The sequence below is a fragment of the Gouania willdenowi genome, chromosome 10 (assembly GCF_900634775.1).
Source record: "Gouania willdenowi chromosome 10, fGouWil2.1, whole genome shotgun sequence".
NCBI classification, from domain to species: domain Eukaryota; kingdom Metazoa; phylum Chordata; class Actinopteri; order Blenniiformes; family Gobiesocidae; genus Gouania; species Gouania willdenowi.
Genome location: NC_041053.1, coordinates 37,274,544 through 37,293,841, shown reverse-complemented (window position 1 = coordinate 37,293,841; position 19,298 = coordinate 37,274,544). Strand labels below are relative to the sequence as shown.

At 35.6% G+C, this 19,298-nt stretch overlaps 2 protein-coding genes across 2 annotated transcripts in view; one reads left to right on the top strand and one right to left on the bottom strand.

The window, feature by feature from the left end:
• anxa5a (annexin A5a) overlaps window positions 1–19,298 on the top strand; it is a 1,189,405-nt gene that overhangs the window by 281,781 nt on the left and 888,326 nt on the right. The gene's annotated exons all lie outside the window — the stretch shown is intronic.
• The window catches only part of ldb2a (LIM domain binding 2a), a 135,801-nt gene that overhangs the window by 87,526 nt on the left and 28,977 nt on the right, over window positions 1–19,298 (bottom strand). Inside the window, 1 exon segment of the mRNA XM_028458961.1 lies at window positions 12,713–12,815. Coding sequence (XP_028314762.1) covers window positions 12,713–12,815 — 103 coding nt within the window.

Here is a 19,298-nt window from a genome sequence, read left to right as displayed (position 1 = left end):
ACAAGACACTCCACTCATTCACTCAAAAAGACTGAAGCATTTTACCATCAAACACCTGGACTTTTCTGCGCCGCCGTTGTTTCTCTGCAGGAACATGTGCATCGCGTCAAAAAGCCGAGGAGATAAAGTGTCTGTTACGGTTACAATCGCTCCTATTGTGAGTTTGTCAGCGTGTTTATTGTGTGTACACGTGGGCGCGTGGAGAAAAAGGTTACAGATGGATGAGAAAGCGCCACATAAACTTTTAATACCTTAAGTAAAGCAGTGCAGGTGCTTTCACAGACGATGGAGACGGACGGTTCTGCACCGCACTGTATTATATATAAATATGGATTTCTCCATGCGTCAATAACTCTGTTGCCTCAGGAATACTGCACAGCACATACATCGCTATGCTGTGTGTGTGTAAATGCGTGTTTCTTCATGTCGACTCTTTGTATCAATCTCTTTTGAAAGCACTTGTGCGCTGTTGTCTGTGGAGCTACACGTTGGTGTGTGTCTATAATTAATGATGCACACAGTGTGTGCAACTTTTGTGTCTTTTTGTGTCTGTCCTTGCATGTTTGTTTGTGAGTAATACACCTGAATATGTGTGTGTGTCCTCTTCTTTATCCTCTGCCATGTGCAGATGAAAAGTCTATTCATTATTAATAAAAAACTTGGTCCTCTTCTCGTTCTTTCTCGCCGAGTTCATCCCGTTGACCTCTGGAGCATTCTCACGTTAAAAGCTCATGTTGCATTACGCTTTTCTTTATTTTATGAGCTGCATGTTTGTCATCGTGACCATGTAGCAAACATTGGCAAATTCTATTTTAACAGATCGCACAAATGTGCAGCGAGAGACCTCGGGGGGAGTTCTTCCCCTAGACGCTACAAATGTGTGTGTTTAATTCATGCTTTACAAAATGTGAGTTCACAGTGGTCTGGGTCAGGAATCTGTGCCGTGTCAGAAAAATGCAGCAATTTAGGGAGTTATCAGAAGCCACTGGACGCTCTAAATCACAAATGAAAGGGTAGATATATAACGAAATGAAGCTAATGTGCAATATTGCTTAAATCTTATAATAACTTATAATCACGAAGAGATTTTCTTGTGTTTTAAATGGTGAAATTTGTTGACTACAATTTTTCGTCATAGGGCGCACGGTGACTTAGTGGCTAGTACTTCTGCCTCACAGCAAGAAGGTTTTGGGTTCAAGCCCAGGGGTGGATACGTGGGTCTTTTCTGTGTGGAATTTGCATGATCTCCCTGTGCTGGGTGGGTTTCTTCCAAGTACTCCGCCTTCATCCCACAATCCAAAAACATGACTGTTAGGTTGATTGGAGTCTAAATTGCCCATAGACGTGAATGGGAGTGTGAGTGGTTGTTTGTCTGTGTTGCCCTGTGATGGACTGGCACCCTATACAGGGTGTACCCCCACCTAGCACCCATTGAAAGCTGGAGATATGCACTAGCAGACCCCAGAAAAACTGAAAAAAGGAACAAGCGGGTCAGAAAATGGACAGGTGTGAGTTTGTCAGTTTCTGTCCACCCTATTTTTTTCAGTGACAATAAATAGCAAATGACTAATTTATTAAGAAATACATTTAAATGAAACTAAATGAAAATATACTGTTATTTTAACAACAATGTTCACGTTGTTCATATCACAACTAAAAAATTTTTTTTTGGAAGGTATCCAATCAAAACTACTTTGTTATGTGAAAGGCAGAACAAGCCTTAAAGCTGCAGTATGTAAGTTTTAGGGTGTTACTATTGGCTGCTTGACAAAAGTCAATGTGCGTTCATAACCCTATCTATAGTAAGGGTACAATAGCGGACATTCCAGCAAGAGAATTCCCCATCACGCCACACCAAGACTCCCAAGATGCATTTCAAACCTACAACAACATAAACCTGAAGCACACTGAGGCTAAATATCTCTGATGATTCTCCATCTTTGAAAGTTCTGAAAACATTTTAAGTGAGAAAGTGACCATGTAGAATATCAACCATGTGGTCACTGTATCCATAGTGTATGCTATTAGATATGTTTAATAGTATACACTATGCTTGCTCTCAAACATGGAACCACAAGCTGCTTTTTTTGTTTTAAATGTAGCTACAGATCCTTGTGTTTCTCTGGCAGTGAACTTTGACCACAGGTTCTAAGTACTGCCTGTTCCAGCTGAATTCAGGGACTATTACCAGCCTCTTCTGCAGATGTGCAGCTCACCTTCCTCCGTAGAAAATACTGCCAGGCATGCGGCTTTTATGGATTTCGTTATTCCTGGGACGGTTTTTAAAATGAAGACTGAGATTTAAAAGTGATAAAAGCGTAGTGTCGCTGTTTCGTTTTGTGGAGATGGATGGTCCAGATTAGGTGTTCTCATCAGATTTTGAAGGATCTGGACCTAAAAGTGGTGGAAAAAACTAATGAATCTAAGCTTTTATTTTGAAGGCAACTACATAATAGTACTTTTTTCAGTGTTTAGCTTCAGAAACTATAGTTTGTTGTTCTTTAAATTACAATTGACGCGTTATAACATTGGAGACACAATATTATGAAGACACATGTCTTGGGATATATTGTTTATTGGCAACATTTAGGAGAAAAAAACCCACTGTCCATGTCCAGGTACCGCAGTGTTTTTTAACCTTGGAGTCGTCTGAAATGTTTAGTAATTTTATTTATTTATTTTTTTGAATTACTGATATGAAATTCATTTTGAAGAATTATTATTTTATAAATTATTTACAAATGTCAGATATGTATATAGATAAATACAATAATAATAATAATAAAATGCTGTATAAAAATATCTGAGCTGGCACAACTCATTATACTGCCAACACTGTATTTTTAATACAGTATAACATTAAAAACTTGATCAAAAACAAATTCTAGAAAGAAAAAAGGCTTTAGGATCGCCAGAAATTCTTGATAAAATGGGGTCACGATCCAAGAAAGGTTGGGAACCAGTGCCATATCGGTTTCCCTTCATTTGGGTTTTGCACACATGCCCACCTCCGTTTCTCATCGCCATCTCCGAGTCATCCTCAACGTGTTTTTCAAAGGTTTGTGCCGGTGGTTGCTTTGCAGGTGACCCGAGTCAGGGTGGAATCCACCGTACGTGGCAAACAGGAAGTGGTGACCAGCTATCGAAGGGCACAGCTGTCCTCGAGGATGGGCAGGTCGCCTGACTTCCTGTTTCTCAACGCACTGCGCGCCTCAGAGCCAAACAAAGCCAGCTTCCTTTTTCAGTCCGAAACAATAGATTTCACACACAATCTCCATCCTTCTTTTTCTTCAACTCAAGCGTGGGCTATCTCTCTCTGCCTCCACATCTGGATTTTCCTGCTTTGCCTTTTAACCTCTTTTTGTCTCCAGCAACGTTGCATTTTTCCCAGCTTTCTTTAACACTTTTCTTTTGTCTCGTACCTTCCACTCATAATGTGCAAAACCTAACTGTCCTTGATTATAATGAGCTAGTTTTTTTTTTACACTGCCAACTTCTCATCATAATGTATCTTTTTTTGAGAGAAAATCTAAAAGTCACTCACTCGCATATTTTATTTAATGCAAGTGTTACTTTTAAGCAAACTAGTTTTAACCATAATTTAGCCATCGGCACCATTTCAGTTACAGTCTAGTTTTAGTCAATCACCTAAATGTGTTACAGATAATAGACTAAACAATAAAGCATAAGAAGTCTGTTTTATATATGTACGAAAATGCACTTGAAACATTTTCAGATTATTTATATTCAAATGAAACCCCCTCTCCCCCCAAAAAATTATTTTTCAAAAAAACACTTCCCATACAATAAATCTCAAATAATTGTATCTATACTTGAACATTCTCAAATATAAATGCATCCAACACACTTTAATAAACATAATAAAAAACTAATTCTAGAAAGAGAAAATAAAGGTTTCTGGGGTCGCGACCCAAAAAAGGTTGGGAACCTGTGGGTTATTGTGAAGAAAAAAGAAAGCTTATATAATAATTCAAGAATACTAGTATAGTTTCTGGGCAAAACATACAGTACATAACATACAGTAGAGGCTCAACAAAAATGTGGTGCCCCGCCCCGAATACCAGGATGTAAATTATATAACCGCCCCACGATGCAGTACAAGCTGTAAAATCCTTCTGGGACCAGCTTCAAGCTAAAAGTCAAACATCCCCTTTTCAAAATAAAAGCATCTCTTCTTGTCTTCCATTAGTGTTTTTTCACTGCTTTTCTAAATAAGGCTCTTGTTTTGAAGGAAACTGGAAGTTTAGTCAGTAGCACAATGGAGGGTCTCTGAAAATCTCCAAAATGTCGGCATAAAATGTGTTTCCGTGAGTTTTCTGGATCAAATGAGCACATGTTGATATTCTACTTGGTCACTTTATCACTTAAAATGTTTTCAGAATTTTTAGAGGTGGAAAATCAACAGAGATATTTAGCCTCAGTACTCACGTACTTGCACTTTGACTACATTTCTAATTCAGTAATTTTACTTGTACTTAAGTACATTTTAAAAATAGTAAAATAATACGTTACATTTCTACACCAACCGTTTGAGTTAGTTATAATTTTTTGGTGTTAAAATTACATTGAATTAAATGTAATGCACTGCGCCAAAGCAGCATTGAAAGAAGGTTATTTTTATTTTCTCAGTTTTACAGTTCATAAATTTAGTTTTACTTTGAAAAGAATTTATTGGTGTTACTTAAAAAAGGTATTGTACATTTTGAAAAAAAACGTTTATTTCATACATATGTATTTGTGGAAAATAAGTTAATTCAAACTGTGTTTATAAGTTTATACATGAGATGTTTACTGTATGCAAAGGAACCGTGGTAAGATTTATTACCAAAAATAAACGTGGGGGGTGAAAGTAACTTGTAACTTTTACTTTGAGTACCACAGAATACATTTCTTACATGAATTAGTGACAAAGCTTTAAACCTATCATATAAATATATTTATATACCGTTTACTAGTTTGTTAGCTGCCAGAAGACAAAAAAAAAAAAATCATCAAAACACCACCGGCGACAGTGTCAAACTTTCTGTGGAAGCTACGTTTAACGTGGGGGTACGCTGAAATCTCCCCTTTCTCCTCTTCTGCGAGCCTCTTTGTGGCCAATCCAGCGCCGCGGTTCCCATGCTCGACTCGACTGTCAATCAGCAGCGACACCGACATCTCTGCGCTGCAGCTGAGCCAGGGCCACATCATTCCACCTGCCAATCACCGCTCCACACCTTCAATCCATGCTATCCATCTCTCTGTAAAGCAGCACAGCATCCTCACCCCCCACCCTCCACTCCCTCCTTAACCAGCTCCCAGCCCCCCTTCAAAACAACAGTACACACACACACACACACACAGGCATAAAGATCTTTTACTCACACACGTTTTCTCAGATATTTATAAAAAGAAAATAGCAAAGTTTGGACACGATAAGGGATTAAATCTCAATTTCTCTCACTACCGTTCAAATATGAGTCATGAAATCTGTCTTAAAATGTCAATAATGGAGCTGTAATAGTTTATTCAAGCTTTGTCTAAGATGTAACATGCTCAGTTCGCTGCAAACATCACACAGATACGACAGAGTGGCCATTAACGCCATTAGATGACGATATACAAATCACACACAGTGCATAGAAATCCCATTAGCTCTTCTTTTAGCGGCTGGAAATAAGCCTCATTAGCTTAAACAGCTGAAAATGCTAAAAGTAGCCACTCAATGAATTTTAAATGTCAAAATGAAGAGTATTTAAATAAATAAATAAATAAATAAATAATCAAACACATTAAACAGCTGATCAGCTCAATGTCCATCTTTTCATCCATCATCGATTTTCATAGTTTTTTTTACCTTATAGCAAATTTAAATTACAGCCACTGTAAAAGTCAGAATAAAACACACAACCTGTCCAGCAATGTGTGTTATTTTGATTTTAATCACTAACTCACATGAAAATCTGCTTCCCTTTTTTTTTAATCCCGAGGTTGAATTTAACAGTGTTAAACTTAAGGCCTGGGGGCAGAAGAATATAAAAAAATGCCAGAGAAAACATGAATCATTTTGTAAATTACCAAATAATTCAGTTGTAGGAATAATTCTTTTTTCAACAATTTCAGCCCCTTTTTTGCTCATTTTTACTGTTTTTCTACAACTACACCAAACTTATCACATTTTAACCTATTTATCACTTTTTTTTGCCATATTTTTTGCTCATTTTAATGCATTTTTGTTCCATTACTTCCATTTCTGCCACTTCTCCATCAAATTTCAATGTCTTCCTGCACATTTTTCCAACTTTTAAGACATTTTCGCCACTTATAAACCCTTTCTACTACTTTTTACACCTAACGTCACATATGTTGACCCATTATTGTCACTTAACCTATTTTCACAGTATTCCATGCTTATTTTTTGCCAATTTAACCACATTTAACTATTTGTCACGCCTATTCTTTACCAGTTTAAACAAATTTTCCCAATATTGACACTTTGAACCCTTTTACCACTTTTTCTGTATGTTAACCACTCTAATTTGCAACTTATACCCAATTTCTGTGTTTTTTAAAATCTAATTTCACCACCAATTTTGGTCACTTTTAATCCATTTTATTTCTGATTAAAACAAGGATTAACATCTTTAAGATGACTATATACTATGGCACAAATAATAATAAACTTCCTGGATAACAGTGGATATTATTCAGATGAATAAATAAATGTGGTTATCAGAGATTCATAGAACAATAGACCATCATTTTACTGACTTTATGAATGGACCCCACAAATCTCTCTCCTTTATTCCTCCTTAGAGATGGTCCTGTCTCCACGTGACTGTTCTTCAATATTCATGTCTGTGTTCAACCACCTTCAGGTACAGTGGGGGTCCCCGGTCTCTGAAACCTTTATTTTGGGGGTCACAGGCTGAAAAGGTTGAGAACCACTGCTCTAATGTGCACCAGTCAGCTTCGCATTTTATCCTAAAAAATGCAGTGATGCTAATTTTTTTATGCATAATAGATGTGTGTTCTTACAGTCCTTGTAATATTCAGAAACTCCATGTAATTATAGCCCGTATGTATTGCCAAGGCCTTAGCATTCGCCCCCATCACCTTGTCTGGCGCTGCAATCTATGAGGCATCTGATGAAAGCTGCGCTCTATGATGCAATCAAAGAGCAAGGCTCGTTTTAGAAGCAGTTCAAACAAGAGTGGGGAAAACGCTGCGTGTTTCAGGCAAACTGCAAAAAGTGACTCACAACTCGTCCACTTAAAACTCAGTCCACTTACTCTTGGCGATACCACGCAATAATTGCGAGCCTTAAAATGGCCACGGCTAATAATCATTAAGCAAGCACAAGGACTTAATGAGGAGGGAGAAAACACGGGGAGACGGCTTGAATACGTGTGAGAGTGAGAAACCAACGCCTGCATCATGAAGTAGATTTAACGAGGATCTCATGGGTCGCTGTGATTAAAGATGGAAACGTCTTTTACTTCATACTTGATGTGATAATGACTAAAGTATTTCCTCGGCTAATCCTGTGTAGAGAGGCAACACTAAGCTCTAAGGTGTGTTCATAAAGAAGTAAAACAGAAACCTGACAGAACAGATGAACAATGATCCACGTTAGAGCCCAATATGTAACAATGACCAGAATTGTTATGGAAACTAAATGTAATAACTGGTCAAAAATGAAACAAAAGTGCTGAGCCTGAAATGTAAAAATATGTTTCTCCTAATAGTCTAATAATTTTATTACAACATAGAGTGAGTCAATTATTTATGGATTAAAAGTAGTCACTATTCCTTTATTAATCCCAGGGGGAAATTGCTTTCGTTACAGCCACTTAATAAAAATCACAAATAAAAGAATAAAATGTTTAACAAAGACAAAAGAAAGATTAAATAAGTGTATAATTAAGTAAAAGACTGTTATAAATAAGGATCAGATTCACACATTATAGTAGTAAAAAATAAAGTAAAATTATTATTATTAATACAAATTATATACAAATATGATAAATATTTAAAAAATAATACAAAATGTACAAATATGATACAGACAAAACAAAATGACAAGACAAAATTAACAAATAAGCAATATATAAATAAAATAGAAACACATTAAATGACTCCAAAAACATACAAAACAACAATAAAAACATTCAAAATGAGAGAAAAATCTTCAAAATGACAATAAAATGAGAGAAAAATGAGTAAAAACATACAAAACAACAACAAAATGAGAAAAATAACAAGAAACACAGTAAATGACTATAAAAACATAAAAAACAACAATAAAAACACACTAAATGATTCCAAAAAACATAAAGAAAACTATAAAAGTAACCAAAATGACAACAGTTTGTAAAATGACAACTATACAAAACAAAAACATACCAAATAAGAGGAAAATATACAAAATAACAAAAATAAACACATTAAAATGCCTCCAAAAACATACAAAACAACAATAAAAACATGCAAAATGAGAGAAAAGTATACAAAATTACAACAAAATCACTAAAATGACAACAATAAACTACACAATTACAGAAATAGCATAAAGGGACAACAAAAAAAGTCCCATTTTCTCTAAAAACCAGAGGATACAAATGTACAGAAAAACACGGATTGCCGTATGGATTTAATTAGATGGTTGATTTGTTGTTGTTAAAGTGTTCGTGTTGATCATGAAACAATTAAAATCAGAATTGTTGATTCTAATAAGAGCCATTTCCTGTGAGAAGCAACAGTAAATACAAACTGGAGACACATTACACACCACATAACACAGGTCCACACAATAAAAACAAGCAGAGTGGGTAAAATGAGTTTTTCTAATCTTTCCTCTGTTAAATTATGAAATTAAAGCACCTCAGATTCAAGTGAAATGATGATTTCCTTTGTAATTATCATTTGAGCTCCTGAGTGACTCAAACAAATACACTGGAATAAAACACAACAACATGTGTGAATCTATACGTATTTTATATATTACAGTTAAAGTGCTATTTCTGCGTTATGTAATTTACAACAAGCACAGATTATAAATAATCCTGCAGTACAAAGAAGCTAAACAACCGCAGCAGTCACGAGACTAAGGATGACCAAGATTTTCTTTTGTGACATTTTTAATGACACTTGAGAGAAAACATAAGATCAACTTCACAATAAACACCTGACCACAACAATGACAGAGGGCGGACATCGACAACTGGTGGTAAATGCACGAAACGACAATAAAAACATACAAAATGAGAAAAAAAAATTCCAAAATGACAAACAAAATGAGAAAAAAATTTAAAAAAAAAAAATCAGTCAAATGACGACACAAAATTAGAGAAATTGGGGAAAACAAAAATAGACACGTGACATTTTATCCAAAAAAAGATGATATTTACAAGAGTAAAGAAAACACACAAAATTACAACACAAATTAGTTAAATATACAACATGACAGTAAAAACACACAAAACAATAAAAACATACAGAATCAGAGAAAAATGTACAAAATGAGGAAAATGTACTAAACAAAAAATGACTCCAAAAAACATACATGAGAGAAAAATACACAAAATGACAACAAAATGTGTAAAATGACAACAAATAACTTAATAAATGACTCCAAACAACATAAAATTACAAAAATTGCACAAAATGAAACATTTTATCCAAAAACAGAAAATGATGTATACAAGAGTACAGAAAAACACACAAAATGACTTCAAAAGTGACTGCAAAGACAAAAATAACCACGGCTCATGTCAATGTTGTGTTATTTTGTCAAACAGCTGGAAAGAACAGCGCGCGTGTGTGTGTGTGTGTGTGTGTGTGTGTGTGTGTGTGTGTGTGTGTGTGTGTGTGACATGTGAGGTCACTTTTGCTTTATGTGGATTAAATTAGAAATTCTGCACAAAAACAGTACATGCTCAAGATGTTTACAGTGTAGTAAGATTTAATGTTATGATTTTATTTCTGCTTCAACAGCAAAATAATATGCATGTGTGTGTGTGTGTGTGTGTGTGTGTGTGTTGGAAAACAAAGTGTAGAAGCAACAAATTCAGCATTCCTACTTTTCCTCGCATATACAATGTGACGCGTGCTGGGGCTGAGCTGTAGGAGGACGACGTGCTCGGGTGTGTGTGTAATTTAGCACACCTGAATGCGAATCGAGCAAAGCTTCGCTACTGCCGGCGATGAGTCATCATGGCCGTGGTGTTAAGCCTCCGTTCCCGGGGGAACAGTAGCGTTACCGTCTCTGCATCACTGGGGATTTTTATTTTTACATTTGAAAAGCGTTGGGGAGCCAAGCTCACAACAATCCTCAGTGGCTGTCTCCTCTGCTGCTTCATGACTGAGCTGCATCACAAACGTAGGCATCGCATCTGCTCATTTCAGAGCGCCACATCCTTATCTACGTCTGTGTGATATTCAATATGTTTCAGATATTTGAAACACAAACCTATGCAGATGAGATGAAGGGTGAAAATATCACAACCTGGCTGAAGACACACAAACACACATACAAACACACACGCACCGCAGTGAAAATATGGAGATATTTTAGGTTTAAATCTCACATAATCAACAGAGAAGTACAAAGAACTTTATAGTTTTCAAGTTAATTTGTCCTGTGGACGTTTACACATTCACAATCTGCTGCTGTGATACTTGTTTTGTACAAACGTGATAGTTTTCTCTCTTTTTTTTGTTTAAACATACAAAAATGAGGGAAAAATACACAAAATGACAACAAAATTAGTAAAATGACAACACGAAACACATTAAATGATTCCAAAAACAACACTAAAAACATACAAAATGACAATACAATTAGTAAAATGACAACAACACACACAAAACAACAAAAACAAACAGAACAGATGGACAGATTTTCTCCAAAAACAGAAGATGATACAAGAACAAAAAAAACACAAAAAATTACAACAAAAATGAGTAAAAATATAAAATGACACAAAAAACCACGAGAGCAAATTTTCAAAATGACAAAAATAGGCATTTAAAAGAAAAAAAAAAACAGAAAATGATACAAGAGAACAAAAAAAAAACAAAAAATGAGTAAAAAAGAAAATACAAAATGACAATAAAAAAAAAGAACTATAAAATCATACAGAATGAGGTAAAATATACAAAATGAGGAATAAAATGTACAAAATGACAATACCAAAAAAAACACTGAACATACATGAGAGAAAAAAGTTTACATTTGAGTTTAAAGAGATGATTTGAAGGCAGACTGCAGCCTGTGCACGGCACAATTGACAGAAGATGATTCTAAACCAGGTAAACAATTGTCTGCGTTTTCTATAAATGTTTTCCTTGTGCATTGGAGATAAAATACTGGCCCAGTTTCTCTAAACCAACAGTTTATTTATTGTAAAACGCTGTCATTAAATCCATATATTGTGTTTTTTGTACATTAGTGATTGAGTTCCGATCAAACAAACTGACTATAATAACTATCAAGCATTCATTACAAATGTACAAAACTCTAATTTCCTGCTCTCGGAATAACAACCTGTCTCAATCTTCAGTAATATTTACACTCGTACAAACACCATTCCCTGCAGCGTCACTGAGGAGATTCAGGGTGATATACCAAGCTTTTCAACACCGAAACATCTGAACACGTCAAAGTTCTCTGTAAAGCTTCATTGATCCAATACACGGGAGTGAATCAAGTCAAATAGGAATCCACAGCTTTCATAGTAAAGCACTTCAAAATTAAAACAGTAACAGTAACAGTCTGATGGATAACAGCTTTGTCTTTCAGCTAGGGATGTAACGATACAATTCTCTCACGATTTATTTTACAAAATGGGACTGTAGACAAATGATGATTGAAAAATATAACTTTTTTTTTTTGGGAAAAATACTCTACTATTTTCCTTATATTTTTCATTGTCAAAAGAATCCCTTGATAAACTATTCAAAACGATGCAATTTAACTAAAAATAAATCTTGAATGAAATAAATAAAGGAATATTGCAAATGAAGAAGAAGCCTATTAATTTAAATTCTGGTTCTATAGTAAACAATGCAAAACTGCATAATAGTTCTTTTTCTTTTTAAAAGTGCAACTGAAAATGTATTTTGTGCTTTAACAATTGAACTTTAAAAAAAAGTGTACTGCATTTATGTCAGATATTTGTTTGGACCAGCAGAGGGCACTGGTAACGCAGTGGTCGGTTGGCATGCAGTTATTCTAGCAGTTAAGAAGAGATGCTATGCTAGCAGACAGAGCTAATAGAAAAGTGTGACTTTTACAGATATTCACGTAATATTACAGATATTCTTTCGGTGCTAAAGGGGTAAGGAATCATTTATGAATATGTTTAAGAGTAGAAGGCGGCCAGAAAGAAAGTAGTAGCAGATTTCGCCCGCCGCCTCCACTTCTGGACAAGAGATACAATTTTCACAGTATCGATGTCAACAATGATACCTATAAATCGATTTTTAACTGCCTTACGATTAATCGTTACATCCCTACTTTTAGCATTCCAAAATTCCCTCTTAGGGATCAATCGATCTCAATACACCACTATTGCTTTTTCCTCTAAAGACTTAAATGCTCCAAACATGTAAATTTAAGCTTAAGTTCAACCATGCTCTCACAAACCAATTTTGCTATACAATTATGTTTTTTTTTTCATGAAAAATGGTTTATTTTTCATTGTCTTACTGTATCTCTTTGGTCCGTCTTCCAGGCAGAAGGAGAGCGTGAGAGTGGCGTCCTCTTCAAAAAACTCTGTCGCGAAGGCGTCCCACCACAAACTGTCACCTTCCTGTCAAAGAAATCAACACAGAAATTAAAAATAAATAAATTATACTTTTTTTATAACCATAAATTTAGGCTGAATAAACACTAATATTCTAGAATGATATCCATTTAATGTGTTAAGGTTTCACTTATTCAGAAAACTTTTATCAGGAAATTTACTTTGATACAATTTCTCTGGAATGTTCTGTACTGTTTTTATTTTAATATACAAACACATTTGTTTTAGAAAATGTACTAAAAAATCCAGAAAAGCATAAATGTAGCTTCCTAAATTAAGTTTCCTCCTAAAAAGGGACAGCACGTGTGAGTAGAACACCACACTTTTCCCAGTTTTTTACTGAAAATTATTCAGTTTATGGGGGGAAATGGGGGGCATTGCCCCCCCCCCCCCCCCCGAGTCTTCCCATATTCATTCGAAAAAATACAATTCTTTATATACTGTACATAATATACACATATGTTAAGTGTCAAAAACACAGTGATGAGGAAATGATAAAAATGACAATATAAAATTCAAAGGTTTACAAAATAAAACCAAGTAAAAAAGTTTTAAAGCAACCGATGACATTTGACCCTCCTGCTTCCCGTAGCAGCTCAGAGCTTTGTTTGTTTACAACATGGCGGACACCACGGGTGATCTGTAGACCCATAAGTCTGTTGTTTGTAGTGATACACCAAGAAAAACAAGTGGCTGGAACAGAGAACGAGCAAACCCTGCTCTCACTGCACTTGTCTGGACATAAAACGGATTGTTGTGATCATCTACTCGCCCTCCTCCCCCGTGACAAAAATCAGCATCCACCAGCCATGGGAGCACATAGACAATCAGTGACTTTAAACGCCATAATCTACGTTGTTGGACATTTAATTCATATTAATCCATTTATTCTATCCTACCTGTTGTTTAACTTAGTAATTTACAACTGACAGCAAGTCTGTCCCTCCATGTTAAAGTGTATCTCCCATATTAAAGAACATGTATCCAGTGTTGTATGATATAACATGTAGAACATAATAAATAATAACACTGCTTAATTTGAGCAACTTTACTAAGTTACAGTGGGTGCTGAACATTTCAAGCTGCATTTTGGATTTATTTTGGCAGGTCCATTATACAGTTTTAGACACTTATGTTACAGAAATGAGAAATAATGATAATAAAAACAGTGAGATTGGTACATTTCTTTTCATTACTTACCCAAGACGTCCTATATATTTAATTATTTAATTAAATTTTTTATTTTTTGCATTATTATTTTTTGAACATGTAAGAACTAGAGCTTGGCTTTTAACGCATTAATTGCGATTACGGTAATTCAGTGGTTCCCAACCTTTTTTGGGTCGTGACCCAATTTTATTCATTTATTCAATTTATCTTTTTGTCATTCATGTCCATCCCACAGTTTTATATTTGAACTATTATCCTACGTTTTTGTTCTTACTGTTTACTTTTGCTATTCTTTGTTGTTGCCGCAATGTGTGGGGATCAATAAAGGTTTATTATATTCTATTCATATCACACATTTCTCACTAACCCCAGAGACTTTTATTTCTGTACATTTAGTTTTTTTTAATTATATTGTTATAAATACAGAGTAGTAAGGATTAGTGCACAAAGTGATAAAATGCACCAACTCAGATATATTTATACTGATTTTTAAATGAACTAGCTTTATATTTGAGAAAGTGAAAGTATAGAATACAGTTGTTTGGGATTGTGATTAGTATTATAATTAGAAAAAGAGCTCTTTGAGCTTTCTGCCACTTCCTGAACTGTGTCCATTTCTGTGATTTTATAATATGTATAGTTGGAAATTAGATAGACATATGAATACTTTTACCATTTTATTTCCAGGTGACCCTACATGGGGTCACGACCCCAGGGTTGAAAAAGCTTGCATTAATTAATTAGCAATTATTTCACGCCATAGATATTCTAACCATTTTGCATTTTATTTCAATTTCTCTGGAATGTTCTGTACTGTTTTTATTTTAATACACAAACACATTTGTTTTAGAAAATGTACTAAAAAATCCAGAAAAGCATAAATGTAGCTTCCTTAAATTAAGTTTCCTCCTAAAAAGGGACAGCACATGTGAGTAGAACACCACACGTTTCCCAGTTTTTTACTGAAAATTATTCAGTTTATTGTAACAATGCACACTGGAATGAAGGCATAGAACAATTGAACAATTTCAGTTGAAAAATAAATCATGGAATCAATTTATAGACCAAAATGTATTCTAAACTTTTGACTCATCAAAATACAACACTGCTTTTATGCAAACAGAGGGGGTTGGAAGTAGGGATGTGAATCTCTGGGTGTCTCACGATTCCATTAAATTCTGATTCAAAATCAATTTTTGATTTAAAAATTGATACAATATAGTTTGTATAAGATAATTTTAAATAAACTGATTCCAATGATGTAATCACACAAAGGCAAACTTAAGACAAGTTTGCCTTTGTTTTAGTTTTGTGTGGGGGTGTCCCGATTCAATATTGATATCAACATTGGTCCGATATCAGCCAGAAACGAACATCGGATTTTATCGTACTGCATCTCAGATCACTGATATATATTATATTACATCTATTTAATTGTTGAATACTTTAGATATTGGGTGAATGTTATAATGTAGGTAATTAATTGGTAGATAATAAATGGGTCAGTTTTTCTCATACTTACTCTTGCTGACTATTCTTCTCTCCTTTGAGTAAATAAATCGCATTTTGAAGTTTATGAATCGATTCAGAATTGTGGATGATTAGAATCGAAATTCTTATGTGAATCGATTTTTATCCCCCACCCCTAGTTGTAAGTAACCAAGAAAAGTTGGAACACCTGTAGGAAGTAATAGCGCCAGCTTTCAAGGCTTTACATTGTTAACCCACTTCATTTTCCCTGAAAAAGGCCTATTTTATAATTCTGAAATCTACATTATTTTTTGGTTTTTCGTAATCAAACTTTTTTTTTAACCTCTGGCTGTTCAGTACTTACCTTTGAACCATTTCAAGCTATTCATTGGACTTGCACAACTTGAATGGCAATAAATAACTAGAAAAATTAGGGTGTTCTAAAACTTTTGACCGGTAAAATATATATATATATATATATATATATATATAAAATCAATAGTGTAGTTTTCTATAGCGCCAAAATAGAAAACTCAATATATCTTGAATCTTGATATATAGCCCAGCTCTGGGTGTACTTGAACTTTAAATAACACCTGAACATGACCTTTGTAGTAGAGGTGTCCCGATCCGATATTGATATCGGATATCATTCCGATATCAGCCAGAAAACGAATAACAGATTTTATCGGACTGCGTCTAAAATCTTTGATATAAGCGCTCCGCTAATTTTTTGTCGTTTTTGTCCCCGCTTTCAGTTGTTCCCACATATACTGTCTATATGAGGTATTTGTCGTGGAGCTCCAGTACAGGGCCGTTGGTCATCATAATGCAGTACATACAGTGGCTGTAACCAGCAGCAGTGCAGAAGCTCATTTATATTACAACATCTCTCTGGCTGAATGATGGCCCAACTCTTTTAACTGATGCTTCACAAAGGCTTCAGTGATGAATAAAACAGAGGGCGAGCTGGAGTTTGAGTGCATTCATAATCATAACCCTGCAAAGTCTCTGAAATCCACAATCAGCTGCAGATTGTTGCACGTACGGAGAGAAGTTCAAGGCATTTTCCGATCCCCGTGATTAATAGTATAAAACGCCAATTTTAAACATCAAATTGTGACTAGATTTAATCACAAATCTTAATTTAATCTCACAAAGATGGAGTATTTTAAATTTAAGTAAAATTATAGTCCAGGCAGACCCGGTTTTACTTTGTTACACATGTTTAAAGTTACAATTATTGCAATTGTATGAATTTCAATCTACACTGATGCAGATATAGTCATAATATAAGACTGTTCATAATAAAACAAAATCAATATCATCTTCTAAGCATGTGATGCCACTTCAAATTATACATAATTTTTTGCTGACAAAAGGCCAACTTCATGATAATCAGTCAAATTATTTGTTACGAAAAAAAATAGGGGTGGGAGAAATAAATAATCCATCGTCATTCAGACATGATAATCGATTCATACCTTTAAAATAATCATTTATTTAAATGAGAAGTACTTTAGAAGGATGTTTTCATGGATTAACTGATATTTTAAAGTCACGATAGTACTTGATCTGTTAATTCAGTCCATTTATAATAAACCTTATATATTCTATAATTTAGAACAGCCCTTTGTGTTTATTGTATGCAAAACAAGGATGACGCTGCTACTTTGGCACCATACGGTTCAAAATGAATTACAGATGTCCTCTGCTGCTTTAATAAAACGTACATTTATCTCCTAAAAACAGCAGTTCATCAGTAGTCACGGTGAGAAACTAAGACATGCGGCGAGTTGCATTGATTCATAATCGAATCGCAGTCCCTATAATGGTAATCAAATCAAATTAATAAATAGTTCATCGATGAATCGGTTATTTTCTTTACGGTTCTTCCATGCACTTTACTATATTATTATCCATCCTTCCTGGCCATGTTGGTGGTCATCCCAGCATCACCATTTCTCCAATGACAACTAACAAACATTCTAGGTTTTCAGCCATTTTGGGGATGATCAACGATTAAAGCAGAAATAAGTAACTTGTGCTTAGCGCTCCCCCTAAAGGTCCCTTTTGGTTATGTCACTGTCGTAAACACTCCACACCCCTGCCGCCTGCCCCACCCCACAGCTACAGTACATGTTCACTTTTGCTCTACCAAAACGGTATCAACCGATCACTGAAAAATCCTAATACAAAAGTGACACTAAGGGTGCTTTTACACATATAGTCCCATGTAAACAGTATGAGGAAGAGAGACAGGTAAAATAAATGAATGATGGGGGAGTAATACAGAAGAGAGTGTGGAAATGTGTGTGTGATGTGTTTGTGTGCTGACAAAGTGGCTCTGAAAGTGGACGGATGGATTGATTGATGTGTGTGTGTGTGTGTGCTGCCTGATGGAGCGCTGAGTTGTGAGTGTGTGGGTGCCTGTTAAAGCGACGACAGTGTGTGTGATTACTGTGTGTTGCTGCTGAGTTGTCACTACATGGAGTTGCTCTGTTCCTCAGACAAAGGTCTTCTCTGCCTTTGTTTTTTTGCTGGCTCCGCCCTGATATAAGTTTGAGAAAAGTGAATTTGTAGACAACCGTGTGCAGCCATGGGTCTGGTCATAATCTAGCATTAGTTTGTAGTGGGCTGTCATAAAGCAGTACGTCTTGTCACCGGGTTGGAGGCAGGAAAGTTGCAAGTGCTGTTTTCTGGCCAGAGACAGCAGGGGGAGATGAAAGACCCCCAATCAGCCCATAAACACTTGTATTATCCTCACAGGGACTACGAGAAGGATTTATTAAGGTGAAAAAGTGACTTAGTTCTGTTTTAAAGAGTAACTAAACACCTGCTTTCTGCTGAGCTGCCACGAGGAGAGAAATAAAAAAAATGCCTTGATTATGGGCGTTACTGCTGTAGCAGTAAGACACGCCCACACTATCAGCACACACCGCTGAGCGCAAAGAAAGACGGTAATACACACAATGATGTGTCTGTACACACACACACTGAGTTCATAAGCTTAATGTGTCACTACAACTACAGACACACACAATCACAACGTGAAGCTCACACACAGCCTTACAGACACCACTCAGGGGCAAACTGACCTGCTGTAGTGCACAAAGTGATAAGACGGGCACACAGGTGCACGTGCAAGACAGACGGGAATACACACACGCATAGTGTCTGTAAATACACACACAGCTTGATGAACCCTCTGATTAGGGCATCATCTGCTCTTTACAGAAGCACAGACTCAAAAACATCCCCGCTACAGCTGCTGTTTTACGTGGAACACAGTGGACTCCTCCCTCCTCTCAGCTTTTATAGGAGGGGCGGGGCCAACAGCAAAATTGATGACGCAGGGGAAATATTAAATGTAATTTGAAGATAGAGTTTGCTTCTTGGTCATACCATGTCATTTCACAAATGTCCCACACACTTCAGTCTCAAAATTATGACATTTTTACCAATCGTTCCATGATTATTCAATTGGCACACTAAATTTTTGGTTTGATTGGATGAATATTTTTTTAGATGTGGTCAATTTAGTGAGGGGGGGTATGTGTCGATTTTTCTTCCATTTTCAGCTTTGAATATCTCAGGAACTCCATCACATAGGAAAGTGAAATGTAGTACAGTAATAATACAGCTCCACCTACTCTCAGAATATACAGTATAAAGAAATCTGCTATACATCCTATCTGGTGGACATGCCAGCTCCTCAACATTGGAAAAAAGTTTGTCAGGCTTTAGGAATAAAACCTTCAGTAAACAACATAGCATATACCTCAGCTCCCTGTAATTTGATCAGCTTTCAGCTATGAACATAGACTGTTCACGTCATTAATAATTAGT